Genomic DNA, 27,424 nt, shown 5'->3' with positions numbered 1-27,424 from the left:
AGGCTGGCTTTGACCCTTAGTGTCCACACAAAGCTGAGCAGGAGGACAGAGCCCACGAAGAGCTGTCTTGTATCAAGTCCTGACAGGTCCCTATGGCCCAGGAAGCCCAGAAGGACATGGTCCTGATCTCCGGTCCAGCGACTGCTTCTGTCCCAGCCACTTCCTCACGGGCCAGTGCGGGGAGCCTTTGCCGGGAAGGGGAGGTAAAGGCAGGATGTAGGCATGATGGGGCCGAGGAGCTGGGCGACACGGGGGCTCTGAGTCAGGCCCCTCAGGCATGTGAAATCGCTCCCATGGCAGGTTCTGCTGTCAGGGTCCGACAGCAGGTGGCTCATCAGACTGACTGCTGTCAGGTGCTGGAAGGGGATCCAGGGACACGGGAGGGGGGACGCAGCCAGACCACCTCTCGGCCTCATGAGATCACAGGAACCCGAGCAGGCGGGCAGGCTCAGCGCTTTTCAGAACCACCTCTGCCTTCAGGGACCCTCTAGCCACAGTCGCAAGGTCCCTGGGGTCACACTGCCAAGGGCACACCCTTGTGCTGGGCCCCCTGCGCTCCAGCCACACCACGGTCAGGCCACCCGTGCCTCTAAGGGAGAGGCCACGTTTGAGAAAAGCCAGCTCTGTGGGCGGGACTGAGACGAGGCACCCAAATCCCACAGGGGGTTCTCCACGGGCGGCATGGGAACCCTGGCCTGGTTCTTCACTCGGGAACCGCAGGTGGAGACCGGCCAAGGGCAGGGCAGTGTTCCGGCCACACCTTCCTTAATCCAGTGACTCAGGGGCCAAAGCAGGCCCGGTTTCAGGCCGCCTCCCAGCGCAAGCATCCCGCTCCGAGGCCGCGCCCAGCAGGCCGCTCCGTTGGTGCGGGCGCAGGTCCACAGCGGCCCTACACATGCCCCGGGTCTCAAACAAGCAGCCACTTCAAGGACAGAGAGCAGAAACAAAATGGCCGTTCATACAGATGAGGCAACTGGAGCAGGCCGTGGACGGGACAGGGCGGGCTGGGACGAGAGCGTGGCCACGTGCAGGGGACACGGAGGCTCAGCGCACACTCTGCCCCGCTCGCTGTCACCACAACTTCTCTTTAAACAGTGCCACCTTGGTGAAAACCCTGGAACCCTCCAGAAGGCTTCCCTGCAAAGGCAGGGAAGGCCAAAGGACAGGCGACGTGGTCCTCTTCTGCCTGCGTGGTTCTAGCACCAAGAGCCCGAGTCCCTTCACATGCGTCCAGGAGCCCGGGTGCACTGGGACTCTGGCCCCCACCTCCCACTCCCTCCCCAGGCTCCACCCGGCTCCAGGCACACAGCGGCCCTGCAGAGATGAGCCAGGGCAGTGGCCGCAGGCCTCGTCCAGTGGGTGGGGGGTGCTTGGGTACGCCGTACCTGGGGGCACCACAGACCTGCACGGAGGCCCCGAGCAGCGGCTGACTCCCCCAGGAGCCAAGGCCGGGGAAACAGCACGACAGTGTCACGGAGGGCCCAGGAGCCAGCCCCCCCACACCCGGACAGGGGGACACACACAACCAAGGCTGCACGTGCCTGTGGTGCACACAGTGGGACAGAGGAGAATCGAGGTACCGTCAGGGGGACGCAGACGTGACAGTACCAGGGCTCTCTCCTCTGTTCTTCCTGCTTCTCCCTGAATTGAAATGTCCAATCACTTAACCCTTAAAGTAGTGGAGAGCCTGGAGGAGCCCTGGCCTCCGCGGTGAGTCCTCCCTGGCTCAGCCCTCCGCAGGCAGGTGCTCGGACGGCATGTGCCTCCACTGAGCCACGGAAACACCAGCCTCCTTTAGGGTGAAGAGAACCTGACCCGCTCCCCCATGGGAGCCTTCTGGAAACAGCTGTGCTCCCACATCAGGCTGATGGCATTTCTAACAACTCGTGGTCAGGACGGATCGGGGAGAGGCCAGAGCACCGGGCCTCCTGCCCACCCTCCAAGAGACTCAGATGGAGAGAGACGCGGGTGGAAGGGCTGTACCCACTCTCATCGGGCGAGTCCCCCAAGCCCCGTGCAGGGCCCTGGGACAGGCACACGGTCGGGGTGCCTTTCCTCGGGCCACGTGCCAGGGACTGGCCTGGAGCTCTGGACCCCGGTGGGCAGGCCTATCGCTGGAGCCGCCGGCCACCGAGCCCGAGCAGGCACAGAAACCACGGGGATGCCGAGCAGAGCAGGGCCTCGTTAGAGCCGCTCGCGTCCGCACAGATCCGAGGCTGGATGGCTCTGTAAGTACCCCGTGGCGGGGCGGGAGGTGGCACCGGGGCGTGGCCCTGGGGCGAGCCTCAGCAAAGCCCTGAAGGTGGAGGTCTGAGAGCCTCGGGCAGCTGCACAGGTCAAGTGTGGGTGGCTGCTGGGAGGGGCTTAGAGGCCACAAGCAACTTCTGAACGCGGCCGTCCCGCACTCCCTAAGCGGCCTGTGGCATCAAAGTGAAGGCCTGACAGTCTTCGCTGTGGGGGGGGGTGGTGGTCCTAGTGAGGCCGAGCGGGGGTCCCTGCGAGCTCTGGAGCCGGGCACAGACACCAGCGGGGCCAAAGGCAGAGCGCTGCCCGCCTCCTGCGCACGGAGAGAGGCGGAGCCAGGGGCTGCCCGCCCCGGGAGCACAAAATGCCGGCCGGGGGCCAGGCTCTCGCTCAGAAGTGGGAAACCACACGGCTGAAGCCTCTCCCCTCCCACGGCTTTGGGGTTTACCTCGGAGGGGCGCATGCTGCTCAAGACCCTCACTCTGGGCGGGGAAGGCACGCGCCAGGCTCTGCAGGGGAGCGGGCTGGGGTGCGGCGTCCCGCACGGCAGTCAGATGAGGGTCTGCGCACGTCATCCTAACGGGCGGCCAGAGGGGTCAGGACGCAAAAGGGAGCGCCCAGGGTGTCTCACCTCCAGCCCCCGGGGGGCCACACCGGAGACCCAGGCAGGATGTCAGCAGCCAGAGGGCGATGAAGCCCCACTGTGCTGGGCGGCAAGATGACATTTCTGAAAACAACCTCTGGTCAAAAAGCCCTGGTGGCTCCTTCCCGGTGCCTGGACCAGGCCCCCCCCACCCAGGCGCTTGCCCCCCGAGGCTGGTTGGTTCCCAGACAGCAGGACTCACTGCTCTCCCCTCCCGTCCTGGGGGGAAAGGTCTGCCGGGAGGAAATGATCAGAAACAGCAAGTCCGTGGGGACCGTACACGGGAAGAGGAGCAGGAAACCAAACTCAACACTTAACAAAGGGACAGCCAAGGTCACCACGTGGGGACGAGGTTTAGCCCCTCAGGAACACGTGACCGCACTGTAGTTAGCACGCTGAGCCTCACAGCCCGCAAACCACAGAAAGCTGAACTACAGGAGAAACCCGCCGGCCGGTCGTCCTGGGGGCCGCGGTGCACGCCTCGTCGGCTCACTGATCAGAACGGGAAACTCCCGAGATTGGAACATAAGAAGGAACCTGCACCTGTCATCGGGGGAGGGTGTTCTCTCCACACAGAGCATGCATGCACACACGGGGCCCTGGGCCGGACTGAACAGCCTGTCAGCGAGGGCCCAAGATGCAGGATCATCCGGGAACCCGCATGGGCTCCTCAGCTGGGGTCCTGACCAGCCTGCAGGAAGGGGAGGGGAGGGGAGCCCATACAGATGCCCCCGGCTACCCGCTGACTGATGGGACCAAGGAACTGAGGGACCAGGACAAAGCATCTCCTCGGTGGGTGACCTCGACACCTAAAACCCCGATGACGTTGTTCCATGGGGACAGTGACCAAAATGTGCCACCGAACCCCAACCTGTCCATACTTAGCCAAGAACAAAGGATCCCAAATGTGAAATTTCCACCTGGGCCTCAAGGCAGGGAGCAGAGGCAAGAGGCTCAGCAGGGCCCGGAAGACCTCGTCTCTCTCAGCAGGTCACCGTGTGGGACAGCCCAGGGTTTGTGTCCCCTGGCGGCATCATCTGCCCCTGGCACGTCGGCACCTCGGACGCCCCAAGTTATACCAAATGAAAATAACTGCCTCTTGGGGTCTGAGAGGCATGACTTGTGCCTCCCCAAGCCCAGGGCCGGGCTGGCCAAACTGGCCGGTAGCTGCAGTGTCTGCCCAGGGGTCAGGGTGGCCTGGGGGGGTCCTGCCCACACAGACGTGGCATGAGAGCGTGAAGAGAGAACATGGCTGTGCCGAGCGTCACTCAGAGCGGAGCCAAGACTCACAGAACCCGCCCAAGCCGGGCGCAAGCCCACGCACTCACTCCCGTCCCGGAGGATGACAGGACGACAGGACGACAGCAGGGAGCGCCCGGGGCTGCCTGCCCGGCAGCCCTGGTGCCACGTCTGAGGTGGCCTAGCAGGGCAGCCGTGGAAGTCACCGTGGGGCAGGGCTCGGCATCACGGTCCTGTGGATGTATTCGTTCAGAGCGGCAAAACCCACTCAGAATAACCCAACTGCCGAAGAGAGAATAGAGAAACACGGTGTTCACGGTGTTTGTGGAACGTTCTACAGCATCCAACATGTGCACTCGCTGCGGGGACCGTACGGGGGCATCGTCCTAAGGTAAAAATCCATCCTCCCAGAGCCCCTCCTCTTCCAAGCCCCCAGCAGCCTCATCTGTGCCCCCTTGCACTTGTGTGTGCGTCCCCTGCTCCTGTCCTCTGCTCCCGGGTTGCAGCTCAACGCCAGCCCCTGGTCACCCCACCCGTGGCCCCGGAGGCCGCACACCTTATCCATCCCTCGGGGATGCTGTGATCTCCAGCCCCGCCTGCACCCTCCCCACAACACACACACAGGCACGGGGTCGGGAGGTCTGCAACACCCCAAGAACGAAGACCTCAAACGCATCCAGGAAAAGAAACACAAAACACTCACCCTAAACTAATAGTCTGCATCGAAGAAAGCAACAGAGCAATGCTGGGAGTCACAGGACCCGGAGGCAAGACCGCATCCCACCTGCAGTTCTAAGTCAGCCTAGCCTTTCACCAAGTAGAGACACAGATGCAGACAGACGAGGGCTCAGGTACTTCCCCACGTACGCACCGAGCATCCCCCAACTGAGGGAGAAACAGGACCCAGAGCACACAGTCCTGGGACTGGGAAAGGGACGCCTGGTGCCCAGGGGGGTGCGGGCGGGAGGGGTCCGAGCGAGTGGTAAGATGGGGCTGGGGGGGCACGCTCCCAAGGGGAAGAAACAGCTGGACTAACCAGGACCGTGTCCAAGGGTCTGCGGATGAATCAGCAGGAGCACACCGAGAACGAAGCAAATGAAGACAAAACCAAAGATAAAAATCATAGCTAGAATCACAATAGTGATAAAAACCCGTGAAGAAAAAAAATCAATCAACTGGACTTCACTAAAATCAAACACGTTTGTTCCTCTAGAAACACCGGTCCAGAAATGAAAGGCCAACAAGACTGGGAGAAACTGTCTGGGAGATGCACAACTGACGGAGCACTCCTACCTGGAACACGGAGAATTCCTACAACTCCATCACGGGACAAAAACCCCACCGAGAGAAGAGAAGGATGTGAACACACACCCAGCCAAAGAAGGGAAACGGGCACACGAAGAGATGCTCAGCGTGCCGCTGGTTCACAAGCAAGATGCAAATCTGGAAATGCCCAAACTGGAAACAGCCCAGACGTCGCTCAGCAGAAGGCAGAACAAGCCGGCGCCCCCACCCAGCGGGAAGCCCTTGGCGCCGAGGCGTGAGGGACCACTGGCACGCTCAGAGACGCGGCTGACTCTCACGATAATTTTGCAGATAAAAGCAGCCAGGCCAAAAACAGCGAACGGTACACGCCACACGATTCCACAAAACCCCAAGGCCAGCAAACACACGCTAACTTCCTGGGCAGAAAGAAGCCAGACTCCAAGGTCACGACAGGTCACCGCCCGATGTCCGGAGCCACTAAATGCACAGAGGGGACAGCGGATGAGTGGCCACTGGGGGCTGGAGGAAGGGCCCCTGGGCTCCAGGTCCCCCGGCTGGAGTGGGTGACGGTCAAGCTTCGGAACCAGACGCTGGTCCCGGCTGTGCAGGCCTGTGAATGTGCTAGAAACCAGCGGACTGTCCACTTGCAACGGGCGAGTTTCCGGCATGTGGATCACGTCTCACTAAAGCCATTACCAGAAGAAGAGATCTGCCTGCAGGAGCAGGGCTGACACCAGAACAAATCCCCACGGGTTGTGCTCCTGGCTCCTGACACACAGCCCCTAAATCCCTCGGGAGCCCCCGAGTGATAGGAGCGTCTTTCATCCTAATGTGGCAACGCTGGGTGGGCTCCCAGATGGCGCTGGTCTCCAGGAAGACCCCCGACGACCAGAAGCTGGACTTTCAGCCACACCCCATCCTCCAGGGACAAGAGGGGCTGGAGACTGAGGCACTGACCGTGCCCACGGGATGAAGCCTCCACAAAAATGCCTAAACCACGGGGTTCAGAGAGCTTCCAGGTGGGGATGCCCCAGCTCTGCGGGGACAGAAGTACCTGAGCTCGGGACCCTCCCAGATCCCACCCTATGTTTCTGTCTAGCTGTTCAACCCCAATTCGTTGTACCTTTCCGAACAAACTGGTCAACGTAAGTAAGCGTTCCCCTGAGAGGTGCGAGCTGTTCTCGCAAATCATCCAACCTGAGAAGGGCTCACGGGAACCCCTGACTTGTAGCCAAGTCCAACAGAAGTGTGGCTCGCTAGGGACACGCTGTTCCAGGTGGATGGTGTCAGAGCAGGCCCGACCTGTGGGTGCTCAGAGAACAGGAGAACTGGCTGACCAAGGGAGCCCCACGTTTGTGGCCAGAGCGTGTGGTGAGAGGACACAGGTCTCAGCTGGCCTGGCACCTCGCTGCCACCTCTGTGGACACAAAGGAGATTTCCACCAGGTGCCGGACTCCACGCTCCACGTAAGCCTCGGGACAGAGTCCAAAAACCCACAGAAGCAAACTGGAAGCTCCCTGATTCCAGCCGGAGCCGGGCCGAGCCCCCGGAGCCATGAGGGGCCGTCCCTCCCCCGGCGTGCTCCCTGTCTCACTGCCCGGCTCCGCGACACAAGGCCACCCAGCCACTCGCCAGGCCTGCGGTGGGGCAGCACCCTGGACTCCGCCACCAGGAAGCCCTGGGACCTCACCGCAGTTTCGCACACGCCCACCTTCATCCTGGGGCCACACAGACGCGCATTTTCCCATGGGCAGACCCTTGCCGTTCTGTGAGTGTGACCACCGGGCCTGGTCCCTACGGCAGCCACATGACTGACCACCACAGCAAAATGCCCCTTTCGCAGATAGGAGCCTGTGTGCAAACTCACGCGGGTCATGCACAGCACCGACTCCCCTCCGAGGGGGTTGGGACCCAGACCGTGCCCTCAAGAGCTGTAGCCAGGAGGCCCAGCAGTACCGGGCAGGCCCACGTGTGGCCTCTGAGCCCCGGGCCGGCTGGTCCATAGGCACCCCTTGTCACAGAGGAGTGCAGGCCTCCGAAGCCTGAGTGTCCCGCACATCTCCGGAGAGGCTGCGCCTGCACCCCTCACCCCCTCAGCACCCCTCAGTCCCTCCGCGTCCTCCCGCCTCTGCCAGGGGCAGGTCAGCTTGGTGACCATGGAGGCCAGACGGCTTCCATCCAGAGCTAGGGAGCAGCACAGCCTTTGGGACGCTGGACGAAAGCCCGCCCGTCACCCATGCAAGCAGAGCCCAGCCTGTGTGCAGGGTCTGGCCCTGGTCCACGTTCCGCCCAGCCTGTTGCCCCCAGCCCCCGAAGTCTCCACAGCTGCATCTGTCACCGGCACGCCCAGGGCCTCGGGCACACGAGGGAGACCTTCCCACTTCCCTCTGTGTGCCTGGCTCAGGAGCGACGTGGACTCATGGTACAAAATCTGCAAAACAGTGAAAGCAGAGCGAGAATGACCCATCCCAAGAGCTCCACCTGCTACGCTTCTGGGCCTTTCCCTCAGTTGATCGTGTGACACGCACGCACGCCAGCGTGTCCTTTCACAAAACCGGGTCACCCTGCGCGAGGAGTCGGCGTCCCGTCTCCCTGTAATACCAGGAATGCTCCCCATCACCTCAGCCCTGCTTCCACACGGCGCCCCACACCAGCCAGCGGATCCGCCCGTGTCCTCACCCCACGCTGCACTTCTCGGGGGGCCGACCCACCAGCGTGCGCTCTGAGCAGCACTCACGTGCAGCCAGGTGCCCTCGCCAGCTCTGAGGGTCACGGTCTCTCAGAAAAGCTTCTTGTTTGATGAGAACCTGATCCCCAGTGGAAGTAGGACCAGACCCAGGCTGGGACCCCAGCCCCGCCCGGGCATATGTGAGGGCCTGGCGGCCATCTGGGGTCTCCGCTGCGTCGGGGTCTTACCGAGTTCTTTGGAGCCCTGGCTCTCGCTGGCTAGCTCACCCATCTTCACAAGAGCGTCAAAATAGCCTTTGGCAGCGTAGGTCACACCTGGGAGAGGAGAGAGGGGCGGTTACTGCCCGTCCTACGGACGGACGAGACCCTCGGCACCCACACAGTGCTCGCGGTGCACACAGCCCCCCACGGTGCTCCGCGGCCCTTCCGCCTGGGCTGAGTGCTCCCCGTTTCTGGCTGATGTCCTTCTCTCACTGCAATTGTGAGAGCTGCTTTTCCTTCCAAGAACGTGGTGCCCGGTCAGGCCCAGGGCTACTCGAGGCAAACTGCTGGGTGCCGTCGCCAGCGCCCGGATCTGGTGAGGGGTGGCAGGGCCCACCAAGTACATGAGACAAGACCCCACCAGACAGGAGGCGGCACGAAGCCGTGCGCACAGAGACCCCCAGCCAGCTGCAGACAGACAGTGCCCCTCACCTCTCCAAGCTGAGGCCACATCAAGGGCCTGCCCCATGGCAACTGCGGCCGCACTCGATGTGCACCTGGCACCCCAGGGAAGAGCCCTGTGCCCACTGACCCTGGGCGAGCTCGCAAACACCTCGTCTGCGCGGGGGCCCGCCCACCCTACAGTCTTGGGGGGAGGACAGGGCCAGCCACGGGACAGCAACATCTGATCCGCTCCCTCCAGAACCCAGGCCGGGGCGTCTAACTGGGCACATCATCACATTTTATTTAGGTGGCTTCCAATGAAGCGCATGCCCAGGAGCGCGCCCTCGGCGCCCCCACTGGCTGGACTGCGTTGGCTGCCAGGAGGGGTGGGCTCCTTAAAGCTGATCAAAGCCAAGCCTGGCACAAGGGGGAGGCCGAATGCAGCTGAGGGGATGTGCTAACGTGGCGGCTGGGCTCAGTGCCACAGGCCAGTCCGGGAAAACGGGCAGCAGAAGAGCCCTGATTCTCCACACACAGCCCCCCGAGAGCCTCACGGGGATCTGCAGTGGGTGTAGAAAGGCCTGGAAGGAAACCTGGCCTCACATCAAAGGGGAGACCAGGACTGCCTGGGGGTGAGGTGATGTCCCCCCATGAGGAAGCCAGGTGAGGGTGAGAAGAGTCCTACGGACGGCGGCTCCAGAGAGGGACCACGTGCAAAGCCCCATGTGCGTGGTGCGCAGAAGTCAGGCCCAGCCAGGGAGAGATGAGAGCCCGGTCCTGCCCCACGAGCACGGCGAGGGGCTTTGCTTGGAGGACCCGAGGCCCAGGCCCCGTCCTCTTGCCTCTTCTCTCCACCAGCCTGCAGACTGGGTGCCCGTCCTGCTCGCAGAGTGTTTCGGGGCAGCAGACCTGACAGGGGACGTTCGCCCGGAGGCCGAGCTGGCTCTCAGCTCCTGGCAGGCACAGAGGTCATCACCATGGCCTGGGACCTGCCGTTATCTTTAAGACCCTACAGGCAGGGTTTCAGCTTGAGGAAGGGACAGAACCTGCTGAGGAGCAGCTGTGCCTCCTCTCTTGCGGGGGACCGGCGGGCTCCCGGGGCAGCGTCCCTGTGTGCAGGGCTGCGGGGCAGGGGCAGGGTGGAGGGAGGGCAGCTCGGGAGAGCCTGCGGGTGCAGAACGCGGTATGCGCCCCCAAACCAGAAGGCAGTGCAAGGCCCCTCCCCTCCACGCCCACGTGGAAACAGGGAGACGGCCAGGGGCTGCTGGTCAGTGCCATCGACCCCAACACAGAGGAACAGAGGAGCCCTGCCCACACTCTTGGCTGGATCTGTGCGTGACATCAAGACCACTCTCCCTCAAAAGGGTCAGGGTGCAGCGGCACCCCCTGGGGGAAGGGCCAGGGCCGCGGTGCAGAGCTACGTGGTAGACTGGCATATGACCGGACGTCCTCCCTGCCCCCGAGACATGGCAGGTGGGTGGACTGTGGCCAGACACCTCCAGCCGCAGACCAGCAAGGCCGCTGTCCAGGAACAGGCCGGTTCCGCCGGGTGCTCTGTCCCCAGGCGACCACGGAGACTGCCCAGCGCCGCCCTCTCCTTGCTGCCTCCAACCTGAAGCCCACCCAGCGCAGTCCCCATGGGGCCGTGGACACGCCAGGGCAGCTGTCAGAGGCTGGCGTACGCTCTACAGACACAGCCTCCCTGCTGGGGGGACGGGCTCTGCTCACAAGGGCGCCGCAGCTCGAGCGACAGCCTGACACCTACCCTGGAGGGACACAGGCAAGGGTGGGAGACCAGCATGGGTCCCCGAGAACCGGGCGTCCCTGACCACAGCGTGACTCAGCCGCCCCCGCTGGGAAGGAAGGGCCCGGACACGGCCACAGCCTGTGCTGGTACCCATGTCCCCTCCCTGAACGAGCCCGTGCCCCCAGCGCCCTGAGTCCCGGCTCTCCGTGAGGTGCAGGCCCCAGCCCCAAGCCCCATCCTGCAGCTTCAAGACGAGGTTCTGAGGACAGACATCCATGCCCACCGTATTTAGGTGCTGTGGGCAGACACTGAGCCCAGACCCTAGGACAAGGCCGCGGACAACAGTGGGTGCAGATTCCAGGACTCCCAGGCCTCTGAGGTGCGGCCCCACACCCTCCCTCCTTCCATTCTAATCTGGCTCCGCGAGCTGGCCGCCTGCTGCGAGGGCGTTGCTCCCACCCCGCGGCCTTACCTGCCAGAGCTTTCTCATAGTTCTTCCCCATGGCAATGAAGTTCCGGAGGCTGGGGTTGAACTGCTCCATGATGGTCTGAGAAAAGCAAGAAGAGAAAGGGCATGAGTGACCCAGGTGGCCTGGGGACCCTGGGAGTGTTCCAACAGGAGGAGAAAATCCACAGGTGGAGACCACGAAGCCGCAGTCAGGCTTCTGGAGTCCAGACCCCAGCCCCACCCTCGGGCAGACCCCCCGAGCCTCAGTTTTCGCCTCCATGCGATGGCGACAAGGACGGAGCAGCGCGTTGGGGCTTTGCGGATCCAACAAGAATACAGAGTGTGCCACGCGCTTGCCGTATAATCGGCGCTCAGAAGTGCCGTCTGGGGGGCTGAGTCAGCTGAGGAAAACCCTCCTGCCGGCCACACACAGCCGCACGGCGCCGCCCAGGGCCCCCTCCCATGGAAGTCTTCACTCAACACATCAATTACCAAACATCATCTCTGATTAGCAGGACCCACAGCCTGATCTGCAAACACCACGCTATGAATAATCCAGCAGGCCGGGTCTGTTTGCCCAATGGACTGCAGTTGTGCGTCGGAAGAAATTAGATTTTCACCGCCAAGGCCAAATAAAGGTTTTAATTACAAAGCGTAAAAACAGGCACACGAACACCAGCAGAACGCGAGTTCCACCGGGCAGCAAGCGCGGCCGGCCGACAACCAGCCCGGCCATCAAGGACGCTGCGGGAACTTTCAAAGAAAACCTGTCTCGGCCACATCCTATGTGTGCAGGTCCACATTTACAACGGGCGTCTGTCTGATCTTTCCTGAGGATAAGAGAGAACAGGCGGCCAGAGGGGAAACTGCCTGACCCTGCCCCAGACCACGGAGCCCCAGATGCTCCTCTGTGAACCGAGGCTGGGCATCCTCACCCCCGAGCCCCGATCTGTGCCCAGCTCTAGCCCCAGTAACACCCTTCCTGTCCCCTGTCCTTGCCCTCGGCCAGTGGGGAGGGCTCCGCGTGCTGCCATCCGCCCACCCTGGGGTGTTAGCACAAAGGGACAGAGACCCGTGCTTACAAGGGATGAGGCCCTGCATCGGAGCTCCCACCTACTGACATACAGGGCTGGGTCCCAGGCTCGTCGAAGGGGTGCCCACCAGGCTCCACACCACGTGGGGAACAAGGAAAGGAAACAGGGCAGGTGTGCCTTCCTGTCTGGACGCAGCAAAGGTAGTTCTGCTCCATGCGGGGCCGGCACTGAGGGATGCAGGGGACACAGCAGTGACCCTGCCACAGTCCCACCCCTGTGGGGCTGACAGCCCAAGAGTGAAAGCATGCCCACACCACACAGCGGGCAGTAAGCACCCCGTGCGGGCAGAGAGCACAACAGTGGGACTCGGGCTCACGCAGACGGGAAAGCAGGGGAGTGGGGCCACGGGCAGCCGCAGCAGGGCAGAGGCCCAGGGCCCAGCCCCTGGGTGTACCAGGGACAGCCGGCAGCATGCAGGCTGAAAGGTCGGTGAGGAGGAGGGAACAGGCCAGCCCACGGCCCCACAGCCTCACCACCTCACAGACTGTGTGGGGAAGGCCCTGCTCTCCGAGGCCTGATGGGAAGCCGAGGGAGGGTCTAAGCAGAGCCATGTGGTCCAACGACATTCCAAAGGGACCCCTCAGGCTGCTCGGTTAGACTCTCACCGAGGGCGCCAACAGATGCGGGGCCCCCTGTTGGAGCTGCTCTGGGATCTAAGAAGTGGGGCCCTTGGGAGAAGGGGCTGGGCCTGCGTGCCCCGTACACATGGTGCCGTGATGTGGGGACAGATGGGGCACGCGGGGCTGAGGGGGAGGCAGGCGGCTGGTCTGGGGACCCAGGAATCTGGACACACCAGAGCCGGGGAGGGCCTGGAAACTGGAATCGGGATGCCCCAACAGGCAGCAGGGTCAGGCAGACAGGGAGGATTCTGAGTAGGAAGCCAGGTTTGGGGCGTCACCAGCCAGGGGTGAACACAGGGCCTGTGGGGGCTCAAGCTGCCTGCAGACCTCAGGGGCACTGAGGGTTCACGTCTTCTTTCATAAAGATTTTTATTTATTCATGAGAGAGAAAAATACAGAAACAGAGAGCATAACCGGGGTGGGGGCGGAGATGCAGTGGGAGAGGGAGAAGCAGGCTCCCCCGAGCAGGGAGCCCGACGCAGGGCTCGATCCCAGGACCCCGAGATCATGACCTGAGCCGAAGGCAGTCGCTTCACCGACGGAGCCCCCCAGGCGCCCCTGTGTGTGTTCTGTGACGGAGTCAGGGTGGGACGGGGCCTGAGCCCCGTGTCCCCGGTGCCTGCAGGTGGGGAGACCACGTGCTCACGTGTGTGTGCACAGAGTTTCAGCATAAAGCCTGTTCCTCGCTGGGGGGCTGGGCCCAGGTGTGGGACACTGCCCTAGCTCAAAACACACCCGCCTGCCCAGGCCCGCGGCCCCCCTGGCTCCCGGGCGGCACCCCAGCCTCCTGGCCAGAAGAGCACGCTCTGCCCAGGCTCATCCTTCAAGCCCCATTAACATCCTGACAGCAGGAAACAGGCCAGGAGCCGCCCAGGCCAAGCGAGGGGATCACCGGGGCAGGCCGCCCACACCCTCCCAACGGCCGGCGGGGACAGCCGCCGGGTTTCGCTCCCTCAGCACAAGGAATGCGGGAGTGAGTGGGCAGGGCGGACGGGCGCTGGGGTGCCACTCAGGCACCTGGGCAGGGCAGGTGGCCAGGACGCCAGGCCTGGCCACACAGCAGCTGCTGTCTCCCCCGGACGCGGGGCCAGAGGCAGAACTGCCCTCTGCCTTGCGGCTCTGTGCAGACACCCGCTCCCCGGCCTGAAAAGCAGGCCTCCTACGGAAGCCTGAGGCGGACACACGGCGGACAGTCACCCACCGGCCTCCCAGTCACTGGGCGTCCTAGAACCCCGGCAGTCCGAGGCCTGGCACGGGGCTTGTCTGCCCTCCCCGCACAGCCCGCGCTGGGGAGCCCCGTCTACACCCGCCCCACCACCGGCTCCGCTAACCAGGCCCTAGGAGGGGCCCCGGAGCCCAGGGAGGCTGGAGCATCACACGGAGGAGGAGGGCTCCTCCCTGAACCAGGTCCCAGAAGTGCGGGGATTTTGCTGTCTTTTCAGGGGCTCTGCATGGAGGGAGCTGAGACCCCAACACCCGAATACTCCAGCAGGGGTCTGTTTACTCGGGGAGGGGCAGGGAGTTGCTTTTCCTCGTGGTTACCCCACCCCGGGAACGAAAACAGGAGCAAGGCCGGGGGCAGCCTGCCTCCTGTCCTCCGGCTCACACCGGTCCCGAGACGTGGGGGCCCCGGAGAGCCTCAGGGTGCACAGAGGCGCCCCACTACCCCACACTCCAGGGCCACGTTCCCGAGCCAGGACACGATCCCACAACGTGAGCGATGACCGGCTCTGACCCCTGTGCCTGCAGATGAGACCCCCAGATGGGCTCCAGCTCTGCGGCTCCAGGCGGAGCTCGTGCCTTTTATTCCTTTGGCAGCCCTCGTGGGCTCAGAACCTTCCTGCGGACCCTTGAGCAGCACCGGGCTGCATGCGCCCGCTTACACGGAGGGTTCGCTGGACACAGGACAGCACCATGAACGTGTTCTCTTTCTAATGATTTCTTCTTCTCAAAATTTTATTTACTTATTCTAGAGAGAGAATGCGTGCGCACGTGCATTGTGTGAGCAGGGGAGGGGCAGAGAGACCTGACACGGAGCTCGATCCCACGACCCTGAGATCGTGACCCGAGCCGAAACCGGGAATCAGACGCTTAACCGACTGAGCCATCCAGGCGCCCCTCTAATGATTTTCTTTTTTTTTTTTTTTTTTTAAAGATTTTATTTATTTATTTGAGAGAGAGAATGAGATACAGAGAGCATGAGAGGGGGGAGGGTCAGAGGGAGAAGCAGACTCCCTGCTGAGCAGGGAGCCCGATGTGGGACTCGATCCCGGGACTCCAGGATCATGACCTGAGCCGAAGGCAGTCGCTTAACCAACTGAGCCACCCAGGCGCCCCTCTAATGATTTTCTTAAACATTTTCTTTTCTATAGCTAACTCCATCGTGAGAACGTAACATATAACACTCCCGACTTACAAAACATGTTAACCGACTGGTCACGTGATCGGTAAGGCTTCTGGTCAACAGCACTCTATCTATCAGTAGTTAAATTTTGGGTGGAGTCACAACTTGCACGCAGATTTTCAACGGGGAGGGAGGTCGGCGCCCATAACCTCCACACTGTTCAAGGCTCGAGTGTATTTGGCCCCAATCACTTCACTCGCTCATTGGTTCATTCAGCATCTATTATGGAATGCCCCTGGTGGGCTGCTGGGGGATCTGCAAAGGGCTCCTGGATGCCCCCCCCAAATACACACTGAGAAAGGTTGGAGTGACGAGGGGTCTCTGCCAGACACACTCACAAGCTCAGGCATGCTGTGCAGTCACCTTCCTGCCAGGACACCCCAACGCTGGATGCTCCGGCCACCCCTGGAGTCTAACTGAACCTCCACAGCAGAGGTGTCCCCGGGGACCCCAGCCATACATTCCTATAAGAGCAACAGGGAAAGGACGAGGGCCCCTGCGCAGGTGGCTGTCGGCAGGACCCACCACACTGGGAGCCCCGGGAGCCTTCCTGCCTGGGTGGCTCCAGGACACTCCCAGCCTGCCTGGACACTAACGGGCATTTTGAGTTATTTTGTGGTCAGAGGTCTGCCTGGCCAGTGAGGAGAAAGGACAGTGAGACACCTCGTCTCCACCTCGGTGGAGTGAGCAGAGTGGCTAACCCATTTCTAGAAAGGCGCTCTGCCAAGGGACTTTGCTCCCGCCTGCTCGTGGGCCCGTGTCCAGGCCTGCCGCTTGCTAGCTCAGGAATCCTGTTCATGCCTCAGCTCTGGGTCCTGGTGATGGCCCCCCTCCAGCACCTTCCTGGCAGGGCGGTCACAAAGAGCAGAGTTTCTCTGCTGACAGAGGGGAAGCGACATGCCTCGTGCTTCCCCCCCCAGCCCCGCCCACGCAGCGAAGGCCGGACGGGGTGGGCGCATCTGCCTGTGTCCTGTGCACCCACACGAACGTGCTGTGTGGCCGAGCCAGGTTTCACATCTCTCTGTGCACTCGACCCCTGGAAGAACAACTCTAGACAACAAGACGGAGCTGGGACCCCACCTGGCCTTTAACCCCCATCACCCTGCACCCTCACCCGATGGATCCGGAGCGCTGCTGCCCCACTCTATAGACGGACGGAGAGAGGCCTGGGGAGGTTAAGAGCCTGCCCACTGGTTCCGGGCGGAGCCAGTTCTGGCTTCAAGCGCAGGCTGGCTGCACAGCTGAGCTCACCCCTCGCCGCACACAGGCCTCACCGCGATCCCGATGGCTGTCAAGGCTGGACCAGGTGCCATGTGCACAACTCCGCCTGCCCTGGGCTGCCTCGGGAGCCCTGTCCAGCAACACCAGAACGAGGTGACGTGCACTTGCTCCGTGACCCTTACAGGAGGGCTGTGCCAGGGTGCCCGCCCCATCTACTTACCCAGGACACACGGCCTCCAGCCATGGGGCCCAGGGCCTGGCTCTCCCTGACCACCTGTCCCCATTTCCCACCTCTGTCACGACTGAAGGACGAACAGGCACCAGCTTTGGGGCCCGCAGCCCAAGTCTACTGTGGCGGCCTGCTGTCCAGGAGCTGCCTGGGAAGGTGGCAGCCATCCTCCAAGGGGAGGCCTGCCTGCCGCAGCCCCCACGAAGGGCATTGACTCACTGGGGCCTTGGGTGGAGGGCAAGGGGGCCTGGGGATGGGCAGGGGGAAGGACCACCAGGCCAAGCCAGGAAAGCCTGGCTTCTTGGGGTAGCTCTGCACGACTCCCACCTGGGGGTGGGGGCAGGTGGAAGGCTCTGTCCCCCTTTAAAAATTGGAACATCTATCCTGGGGGTCCTTTTTGAAGGAATAACGCCAACTTGGGGCGTTTAGTGAGTGCTTGGGGAGGGGGGCTTCCTGGAGGAGGTGGATCTTGAGCTGGATCTCGCTGGGTTAGAGCCAGAGGAAAGGTAAGACTGTGTTCATACTTGCTCAGAAAATGACTGGAGGCAATGAAGCTTCCAGAACAAAACAGCCACTGGGGTGATGTTGGGAGAGTGAAGGCCAGCAGAGGACACAGAAAACATCCCCCAGGGAGCAGGGACAAACCAAGCAGCACTCAACTCACACCAGTTACCCTTTAGGAGCATCAGGCCCCCCTCCCCACACTCTCCACAGGACTCCCCCAGGGGCCATGAGCCCCCACAGCCCACAAGCCCCCCTCAGGCCACAACTCCCTGCCACGGGCACTCATGGCCTCAGGCCCAAGCCGCCAACAGAGACAAGGACCACACAGGGGCACAGGGAGGCCAACCTGGCTGCAGCCTCCCAAGGAGGGAGCATGAAAAAGCAAGGGGAGCTGGTGCAAGGAAACAGGGCACTGGACTGTTCCAGAACACAGAGGGCTGGAGTTCCTGCCCCCCCACCCCGGGTGAGGGAGGCCGGGAAGCCGCCCTGCAGTGACGTGGGGGTTCCTGCCTCCATCAGCTTTCCGACAAGCCACCAACTTACAATCAAGTGACCATTCATGTCTTTGGCACGGCACCTGGGGGGCTCGGGGGCCCTGAGGCCCCAGGAGCAGGGATGGCCTGAGCCACTGGCAGAGTAGCACAGGGACAAGGGACAAAATTCTGGCCTCTCTGCAGTCCTGGTTCCCCGCAGCCTGAGCAGCCAGGCCACCAGCTCCCCCCCTCCTTTCAGGGGTCTTGGAGCACCACCATTTCCTCAGGCTTGGTTACCCCCCGCCCCAGGAACCAGACACGCCCTGCAGCAGGGTCCAAACACGGCCCTGACAGCCTGGCCACCCCTCTCCTGTCTGGGCGACTCCGTGCGGCACCCGCCAGCACACTTGCCCCTGACCGCTGGGCCCCACGCCAGGGGACCTGTGTACTCAGGTTGCTTTCTGCCTGTGCTCAGCACTGAGCTGAGGCCCGTGCTTGCGTTTAGGACAAAATCACAGCGTGCTCCTGTGGACATCTTCGTGTCGCCACGGCCTAAGGACGGCCGTTTGATTAAGGCTGGAGAGAAGCCACCACAGCCCCAAACGTGACCAGCCTGGAAACCTGTCACTCCGATTCAGAGACAGAGCCCCCAGGATGCCCTGCGACCATACCAGCCCACTGCTCCTCGGGGGAGGGGGGCAATGCCGCCCCTGGTGCTAAAGGCTGAATCAGTCCCCTAAAAATTAATGTGCTGAAGCCCCAGCCCCCAGCACCTCAGAACGTGGCTGTACTTGGAAAGACAGTCTTGACAGAATAATTAGGTTGAACGAGGTCATCAGGGTGGGCCCTGATCCAGCCTCACTAGTGTCCTTCTAAGAAGGATCAGGACACAGACGCACACAGAGGAACCACCGTGTGGGGACTCGGGCAGAAGGCGGCTGTCTGCCAGCCCAGGAGAGAGGCCTCGGGAGAAGCGGCCCTGCCCACACCTGGCTCTCGGACTCCCAGCCCCCACCGCCATCAGAAATCGGTGTCTTGTGGAAGCTACCACCTACGGCGCTGTGTCATGGTGCTGGAGCCCCCGGAGACACTGGGCCAACCCCCAGTCGCCGCGTGAAGGCCCAACACTAACAACAAAACTAGGTCTGGTTCCTGCTTGCCCGGTTAGAACGTTCCACTGACCAGTCCTTGTCCCTGCGAAGGCTCTGACCTGAGTTTCACAGGGCTGGGCTCCCCGCTGGATGAGAAACTACCTATGAGCAAGCAGGCAGGCAGTCTCGGAAGGCTCTGGAACCGCCCGCCTCCCGCTGCCGTCACGTTCTGTAGGGGGGTGGCCCGAAGGCTGTCACACTGACAGGACCACAGGCCAGTGGGCACCCAGGAAGTCAGAAGCACGGAGGCCTCCGCCTGGGCCTTCCTGCCCTGCGGCCGACCTCCCACCCCCTGAAGAACTCTGCGCTCTGAAAGCTCAGGATGACAACCACCACGCACCAACACGTTCCACGTGCCAGGAAGTCTTCTACGGGCCCATTTACTCTTAATGAGAAAATGGTGGCACAGAAGCTGAAAAACTTTGCCTCGAGTCTGCGGGACCTCCGAGTGGAAAGACAGACGGCCCCAGGCTTCAGCAGACCTGGTTCAGCCCTGGCTCAGCCCCAGGCCAGCTGACGGCCTTGGAACACGCTGCTTGGCCTCACCGTGGCTCCCCCGACAGCCAGGGCCAGCCAGGGCCCCCCTCGAGAAGCAGGCTGAGGGATAAAGGAGGTCATGCGCTCTCAGCACCGGTGCCTGGCCCGTGGCCATCGAGGTTACTCACGATCACTAGCAGGCTGGAAAGCCCAGGTGGCCCACGGCCGAAGCTCCGCCTACCCCCTGCCCCCGAGGCAGAGCCAGAGAGAGGGTGACACACCCGACTTCGCAGCCCCCTCCCCAGGACTCCTGCCGCTGGCTTGACCACAGCCCCTGGCCGAGAGGTGCCTCCAAGCCACCCCAGCCTGGGGCCAACAAGGCCCTGGATTCCCAAGGGCAAGACAGCCATGGCCTGAGCGCCATTGGTCCCTGGACTAGAAAGGACATGGCTTCTGTGGGCAGGCAGGAGGGAATGAAGGGGGGACAGACAATAGGCCTCTTTGGCCAGTGTCTCCCAGGGCAGGGCTGGACCAGCCCCACAGCGGGCTCAGGGGGCAGCAGAGGGCCCTAGGTCTATTTCCTCTCGGGCAGTAGCCCTTCTGCCTCTGCCACGACCCTTTCAGATTTTCTTTCTTTATTTATTTGAGAGAGAGAGAGATAGAGAGCGCATGAGTGGGGGTGAGCAAGTGGCAGAGGGAGAAGCAGGCTCCCCACCGAGCAGGGAGCCTGACATGGGGCTCGATCCCAGGACCCTGAGATCATGACCCGAGCCAACCAGGAGCCCCACAACCCCTTCTTTTAAGAGCCCCGCCCAAAGCGGCAAAGCCACTCTGTCTCGGCAGGTCAGCTGTGACTGTGCGTGGTCTCCGGGTGGTGCACACGCCCTGATGGACAGTGTTCTGGCTCCAGAATGGGGGCACCCCTCCTACACCCCCCACCCCATCCTCGCCCCCAACTCCCACAGCAAGACGTCAACTTCTTTCCCACGGCAGACACCTAGGACATCCCGGTGCACTTCGTGGTCTGCTACCGGTGTCATCACCTGGCTCACACCTGCCTGGGACTGTCCCTGGCGTGCCTGGGCAGGGGCAAACCTGGGCATCACGTCCACAAACCATGAGCAACTCAGAAGGAACAGGGATCCTGGCTGGTGTCTGAAAACCTTCTTCGATGGAGAAACAAGAAAGGGCGGGCAACAAAAACAGCAGGATGGGTGTCACGGCTTGGAAGAACATTCCAGAGACTCACTCAGGAAAACTGGCCACTGATACCCGATGGCCCAGGCAACGGTGCTGGGGACACTGGGACACTGAGGTCTGTGAGCTGAAACGAAGCTCAGAAGAGCCAGATTCTGAATGTGAAGAGATTTTAGCAAATCCCTACCTATTTCACACGTTTAATACAGGCCTTTCTAAAAATTGTTGAAATAATTCTAAAAAACTGTCCCCGTAAGTAGGAAAATTTTTTTAAGATTTTATTTATTTTAGAAAGAGAGAGAGAGCACGAGTGTGAGGGACAGAAAGAAACAGAGAGAGAATATCAAGCAGACTCCATGCCAAGCCTGGAGCCCAATGTGGGGCTCGATCCCAGAACCCTGGGATCATGACCTGAGCTGAAACCGAGAATCAAACGCTTAACTGACTGAGCCACCCAGGAGCCCCCGTAAGTAGGAAATTAAAATCTCAAACATGAAAGCACTCCCTCTGAACAGTGGCCTTGTTTCGTCCTGGTGGCCCATACTGGCCCCAGCATCTCTCTGTTCAGGGTGTGGGGTCCAGGGATGCGCGTCCAGACACCTTATGTGCTCTCCCCCAGGGTGGGCGGTGGCGCCCTCAGGAAGCTCATCTCCTAGCAGAGACGTCAAGACTGGTTCTGCCAGCCTCCAGATGGGCACTGGAGCGGGAAGGGGCACCTGCAGGGACCTGGGAGCATCCTGGCCATCATGCACCTGAAGAAGGACTGAGACCGTTGGGCCACAGAGCCAGGGCAGGGAAAGGCCAGGCGAGCCTCCTCCCCGCCAGCCCACAGGAGCCCGAGAGCCAGACAGGTTTCTGGGACAGATGGAGGCTCCCGCAGTATGAGTCTGTAGGAGGAGCTGAAGGCAGGAGGAGGGATCCCGCAGACAGTGTGGGCACAGATCCCCTGGCCCCTGTCCCCAAGGTCACCTCTTAGAGACGGGCTTGGTCTGGCTCCAGGTCCCGCCTTCCCACCCCAGCCCCTCTCTTCACAGGCCCAAGTGTCCCCCCACTGTGGGGACCAACACCAAGGCCCCAGGATGCTGCAGGACCAACCACTTCCCAGCCAACACCCAGCCTGCCCATGGGCCCCGAGAAAGAGGGACACAGACCTGCCATGGCCTCCAGAACCCGAGGGGGACTGAGCCGCTGCTCCTGGAGCAAACAGCTAGGAGGGCAGACCCCGGCAGAGGTGCTGATGGTAATGCAAATGCAAGCACCCCAAAACCTGGCTGTTTCATCCTAAGCAGGGTCTCAGGGGAAGACTGGGTGTACTTGGCAGCATGTCACGTGAAGACAAAACATTTTGCCCTTTAAGAGAAGCCCAGGTACCCACCTCCCCTCAGGCCACTGGCTGGAGCCCCCTGTGCCCACTGGGCTGGGGCCTTTCGAGCCACCTCCCGGTCATGCAGCCCACTCAGGGCCAGCAGTGATCAGCGCTGGGGAGGCGGGGCCTGGCTCGGTCTGTGCCGTCCGTGACCCTACGGCTGCTGTCGGTGGGTGGTAGCCAGTGCTGACAGGCCCCCAGACAGTGCCCAGTGCTGCGTACCCAGGGGACACAGGTCTGCGCCATAATGAGGACAGCCTCCCCATCCCGAGTGGCCATGAAGGCGACATAGGGCAGGCCCTGGCTCAGTGCGCCTGGGGGCGAGAGAAGAGGACAGGAGCCAACCTGGCCAGCAGCTCAGGGCACCCCCACGCTGGACTGATGGCTCAGGTGTCCCCACTGGAGGATGACAGCACAGGCAACGTCCAGGGTGCCAGGCCAAGCTGAGTGGGGACAAGTGAGAAGCAAGGCCAGCCCTGCCAGTGGCCCACCCAGTCCTGTGGTGACACTGCAGGGCTCTCCGGAGCAGGACCCAGACCTGCACACAGGAGTGCCAGCCAGCCTCTCGGAGCGAGGAGGAGGGGACGAGGCCCTCTCACTCAGCAGCTAGTCCTCCCACAAAAGGCTGCCTGTCCTAGGGAGTCCTGCCAGCCCGCACATCCATGCCGGGGGAGGTGGGAACAGGGCTGGCCTGTCCTAAGGGAGCTTCTCTGCCAACCAGGGGGCTTCACCACCAACAGGGGGATGTCACCGCCAACCGGGGGGCATCACCGCCGACGGGGGGATGTCACCGCCAATGGGGGGATGTCACCGCAAACCAGGGGGCATCACCGCCAACGGGGGGGCGTCACCGCCAACGGGGGGATGTCACCACAAACCAGGGGGCGTCACCGTCAGCCGGGGGGCGTCACCGCCAACGGGGGGATGTCACCACAAACCAGGGGGCGTCACCGTCAACCGGGGGGCGTCACCGCCAACTGGGGGATGTCACCACAAACCAGGGGGGGTCACCGCCAACCGGGGGGCGTCACTGCCAATGGGGGGATGTCACCGCAAACCAGGCAGCCACAAGACTGCGGCACCGCCAATGCCTCTCCCTGCTGACAGCACCCCAAAAGCCCAGGGCCAGCACCAGTCACCGCTGTGACCTAGAGCCTCGGGTGCCCACGGGTTAGTCCCATGAGCCAAACCAACCTCCCAAACGCAGGACATGTGTTCAGGGCAGGACCCATAGGGACAGTGCAGGCAAGACACTTGCTCAGAACTCCGCAGAACCACAGGCCTGAGCCCGGCGTCCCCAGGCTGCCCTGTTATATTCATCGGCCGTACACCAGGAGCCCCATGAGCCGGCAAGGGTCCTGTGCCACGGAGCCGACAATCTCCGCGACGACTTGGGCACAAGGAGCTGCCACAGCCAGTCAGCTCGAGGTCAGTGCACCACAGAAACTGCCCTTTGCCGCCCTAGCTACTCCAGAAAAGGTGCACCCCTCAGATGCTGGTGGCGGGGACGGACAGACGCCACGTAGCACACCCAGGAGAGGCGAAGCTCAGACAGTCCAGTCGGTGACAGCAGGCCCTGCCCCCTCATCAGAAGACAGGACCCCAATGGGCACCCCTGAAAGTACCTTCAAAGCAAAGCCAACAAGCACCGCCCGCACGCACGCACGCGCACTCACGTTCACACTCACGCACAGGCACGCACAGTCGCGTGCACACGTGTTCACCCGCGCACACGCACGCACAGAGGCGCGCATGGCGCCGTGGCTCCCGCCTGCCCCCCAAGCAGGCACCGGCCCGCTCCTCCCAGCAGGCACTTCCGTTGCCGACGAGGTGCCTCCGGGCCCACTGCGTTTTCTCCAACCGGGGCCCCGAGCTCCGTCCACGGCAGACGCCAGGCTCCTGAGGGCAGCAAACGCTCCGGCGGGACTGCCCAGCGCGAGGGAGGGGAAAGCAGGCCTGAGGCCGGCCGCACAGGGCTGCCCAGAGCTCCCCCAAACACCCACCCGGAGGCATGGGTGGGACGCGGCGGAGGGTGGTGGGCAGGGCCCCGGCGGCCAGGCCACACGGGAAAAGCCAGCGAGTCGGCTCCCCCCCGCAGCGCCAGTGCCCCCCCCCGGCACCAGCCCTTACCAACGGCACCAGAGGTGTCAAGCCTGAGCGACTCCCGGCTCCAGGAACCCCACGTCACCCACCACCCACAGGGCAGCTATGGCATGGCGGGGCCAGCTTCCCCACAACAGTTACGGGGTGAGGACGAGCAGACAGCCTCTAGCAACCAGCCTGGCCCTGTTGACCAGGCCCCGGAGCCACACCCCGTAAACCCCCGGCCCGAGGCCCTCCTAGGGAGTCCTCCTCCTCAGGCTGGCTCCCACCTGCCCACATCCTCAGGACAAGCAACGCGACTGTCCCTGGGAAGCTGCCGCAGCTGCCACCCTCCAGGCTCGTAAGGTCGGCCGAGAGCCACGGCTTCTCCTGGCATTTACGACCATGAGAAACACCAACCTGACCGTTGTTCCCCAAACCCCCCGGGGGAAGTGAGGTCAGCTACTGCAGAAGCCTCTTTCCAGCATGTAGGGTCACTCAGAGGTCTCTCCCGGGAGAGCTGTGGTTTGGGCTCAATTCTGAGCAGTAGATGCCTGCCCCCCTCTGTCCCTCACTCCAGGCAACCACCCAGGGCTGCCCCCCAGACTAGTCTTGGACGCCAGGCTCTGCTCCCTGCACCTCCAGCCCCCGAAGGGCCCAGGCTCATGCCTCCCCCCAAAAGGCTTCAGTGCGTGTCCCCCTGCCCCAGGTCAGAAGGTGAGCTCTCAGCGGCCTCCTGGAAGCCATTCCACTTCTCTCCCTGCACCTCCCGTGAAGTTCCTCCAGGACGTGGCTCCCACAGGGACCGGGCCACAAGGAAAGAAGTAAAAGTCCATGTGGCTGATTCTTCCAGGCAGGAGTACATTCTACTCTCACATTTTTAATCAGCAAGGCCAAGGACGAGCGTCCCTGCTGCTCCCTTTCTTGCCAAGGCAAACAGCACTCAGAACTGCAGCTGGAACGGTGCAGGGCCAAAGCAAACAGCTGGGCTGCAGCACGGGGGACACTGAGCAGGGCCACAGCCCGGCCACGCTTCCGCAAGCCCCCGACCCAGGCGCAAAGGCAGCACGCCCCCCCCCCCCCGACAGGACGGCGGACCAGCCAGGTCCACAGGGGCGGCTCCAGCTGCACCCTGACTGTGCCTCGGTGTGGGCCGGTTTCCGCCTGGCCAGGGTGCCCGTGCTGCCCCCCAGCGCCGGCTAGGCCTCGGAACACTGAGCTCCCCGGGGACATAACACAAAAGAGTAAAAGAGCGCCGGCACTCCAAGACTTGGCAGTCAAGCCACGGAGCGTTAGGAAGAGTGTCACCTACAAAGCCAACCTGGTGGCGTTGCAGTGCAGGCGTGCTGTGACCAGGACGGCTGGAGGGGCACGGCCCTGCGGACACCAAGGCCTGCCGCGTCCAGCCTCGCAGAGCTCAGGGCTCTTCGCCACGCTCCCCCCACGCGAGCTCATGAACCACCTGCCCCACCGGCACACGGCACGGGCTCGCCTGTTGAATGTGCACCCGACACCCTCCAGCTGGCTTCCAGAGGGGTGCACGGTCCTCACACTCAGACCCTACTAGCTTCCTGCCCCCATCCAGCTGGCAGATCTCCCTTCGGGTCTCCAGAGAAATCACAGCTCCATCTCGAAGCCGCTGAGCCCTAACTGCATGCCTCACTGCCCAGCTTATGAGTTTTAGTAAGGACAATCACGGGGTTCCCCAGAGTGTAGCCACACCACGCACCCCTCGCGATTCTCACCATGAAAGTTCCCGTTTCATGGTTTCATGGCAGAAGCAGGGAAAATAGGAAAGAGATCCTCTAGCCAGCACTTCCCTTCCACCCCCTGCAATAATGAGCAAACAGTTATGGAACTAATGACTAATAATTTAATAAACCTCCTTTCCCTGATAGCGTTTGCAGACCAACACCAACAGAAACGTATGCCACAGATTCTCTGTGATACCAAACACAAAAACCCCAGAGGCTGTTCCTTTTACGTGCCGATTCCTCATCAGCCTCTGACTCGTGTTTACCAGCAGCTCTAACATGGCTCCAGAACTGACTTAGTCAATCCTGACCGGCTTCAGAATTCTTCCCGTGATGGAGCTGGAACTTTAAAACCTCTATTAGAAGCCGTATTGGAGCACAGTCTGCCACCTGAAATCCAGCTGAGAGCAAAAGGGGCCACGGGGCAAGTGTCCCGGGGGCTGTCCAGAGCCTGGGCGAGCTTACGGGGAGGGCTTTGCAGGCTCCCGGCTAAGAAAGCACGGCCATAACTGTTCAGTACAATTAGAAACTTGCTCCGCCAGCGCCGCACAATCCCATTTAGCCCCGAGAACCAGCACCTACCACGGAAACACCCAGCACCTCAACCTCCCAGCCCACCAGTTAACCTTCACACGGGGTTTTGAAATCAAGCACAGCTTTGTAAGAAGCCTGCTGTGGACGCCCAGGGCATGAGTCTCTCTCTTGAGAACATGCCCGCGTGGGGCTGCAGAGGGCCTTGAGTCCCCGGGAGCCTGGGTCTGTTGTCCCGGGGGTGAGGGTGTAAACTGACACAATGGACGCTGGAGAGAAACCCAGAGGCCTGTTCATGTGCACAAGGCACACAATGACCAGGGAGGGGGCCTCGGAGGGGTCTCCCGGCGGGGCTCTGCGGCCCTCAGATGTGACAGTGACAGTGTGCAGAGGAGGACGCGAACCACACTCTTCACACACATCAGAGGCAGAGGCAGGCGCGCCAGCCTCCTACACAATTAGTCTTCTCCTCCGCGGTTACGTAAGATGATGGATTATCTGTCCACCCATCCAACCTGCCCGCGCGCGACCTCCCACCTGGGGCCCCGTCCACGACTGCCCGGGAAGGAGTTGAGCAAAGGGAAAGCCTGTTGACAAGAAAGTGCCCAAGGGCTTGCGTAACCGCGGCTGGAGGGGCCACGACGGGGCCCCCACGCCACCCGGGGCGCGGGAGGACGGGCGGCGCGGCCCCCGGACCCCCTGGACCCCCGGCGACCCCCGCCCCGCTCCACTCCGGTCCGAGGGCCCCGTCCCCCGGACGCCGGGGCGGACGCGAGGGGGCAGCGCGAGGCTATCGGAGCGTGGGCGCCCGCGACCACCTGTGACCGACTGGCTGCGCCGGGTCCCCGCGGCCGCTCCGAGAAGACCCCCGAGGGCCCCGGGGCCGCCCGGGTCGGGCCCGAGCGCGGGTGGCGCGGGGCTCACCTTGTAGACATTTTCCGTGAGCCGATGCATCTCCTCCGTGCGCGACAGCGACATGGTCCTGGTCCGGCGGCACCGCGGAGCGGAGCGGGGGCGCGGGCAGCGGCGGGCGGCGGCTGGCGGCGGGCGGCGGACGGCGCGGCGGCGCGGCGGGCGCGGCAGGAACGGGCGGGCAGCGCGCGGAGCCGGACCAAAAACGCGGCACGGCGTCGGCGACCGCCTTTATAACCGCTCAGGCCCCGCCCCCCGCAGGCCCCGCCCCCTGCGCGCGGATCACCGCCCCCGGCCGCCCGGCCGCCTCCGCCCGGCCGCGCCGCTGCCAGGCAACCGGCAGGCCCCGCCCCCGCACCGCACTTCCCATTGGTGGGTTCCGGAGACGGGGGAGGGGGCGGGGCCCACGGGCCGATTGCAGACAGCGATTGGTGGGCAGCGCTGTCGATCGCAGGGGAGGAGGCGGAGGCGCGGCGCGGGCCGCAGCCC

General features: G+C 62.8%; 1 protein-coding gene across 1 annotated transcript in view; it reads right to left on the bottom strand.

Moving 5' to 3' along the window:
- BAIAP2 (BAR/IMD domain containing adaptor protein 2) overlaps positions 1-27,056 on the bottom strand; it is a 61,034-nt gene extending 33,978 nt beyond the window's left edge. Inside the window, exons 1-3 of the mRNA XM_032429381.1 lie at positions 26,948-27,056; positions 10,945-11,020; positions 8,309-8,395 (exon numbers count right to left, since the gene is read on the bottom strand). Of these exons, the coding sequence (XP_032285272.1) occupies positions 8,309-8,395; positions 10,945-11,020; positions 26,948-27,001 (217 nt within the window). The 5' untranslated portion in view covers positions 27,002-27,056. The remainder of the gene's footprint in view (positions 1-8,308; positions 8,396-10,944; positions 11,021-26,947) is intronic.
- Positions 27,057-27,424: the final 368 nt, after the last annotated feature.

The sequence above is a fragment of the Phoca vitulina genome, unplaced genomic scaffold (assembly GCF_004348235.1).
Source record: "Phoca vitulina isolate PV1807 unplaced genomic scaffold, GSC_HSeal_1.0 scaffold41, whole genome shotgun sequence".
NCBI lineage: Eukaryota > Metazoa > Chordata > Mammalia > Carnivora > Phocidae > Phoca > Phoca vitulina.
Note: the sequence above shows the minus strand (reverse complement) of the source record. Positions and strands in the feature narration are given on the sequence as shown.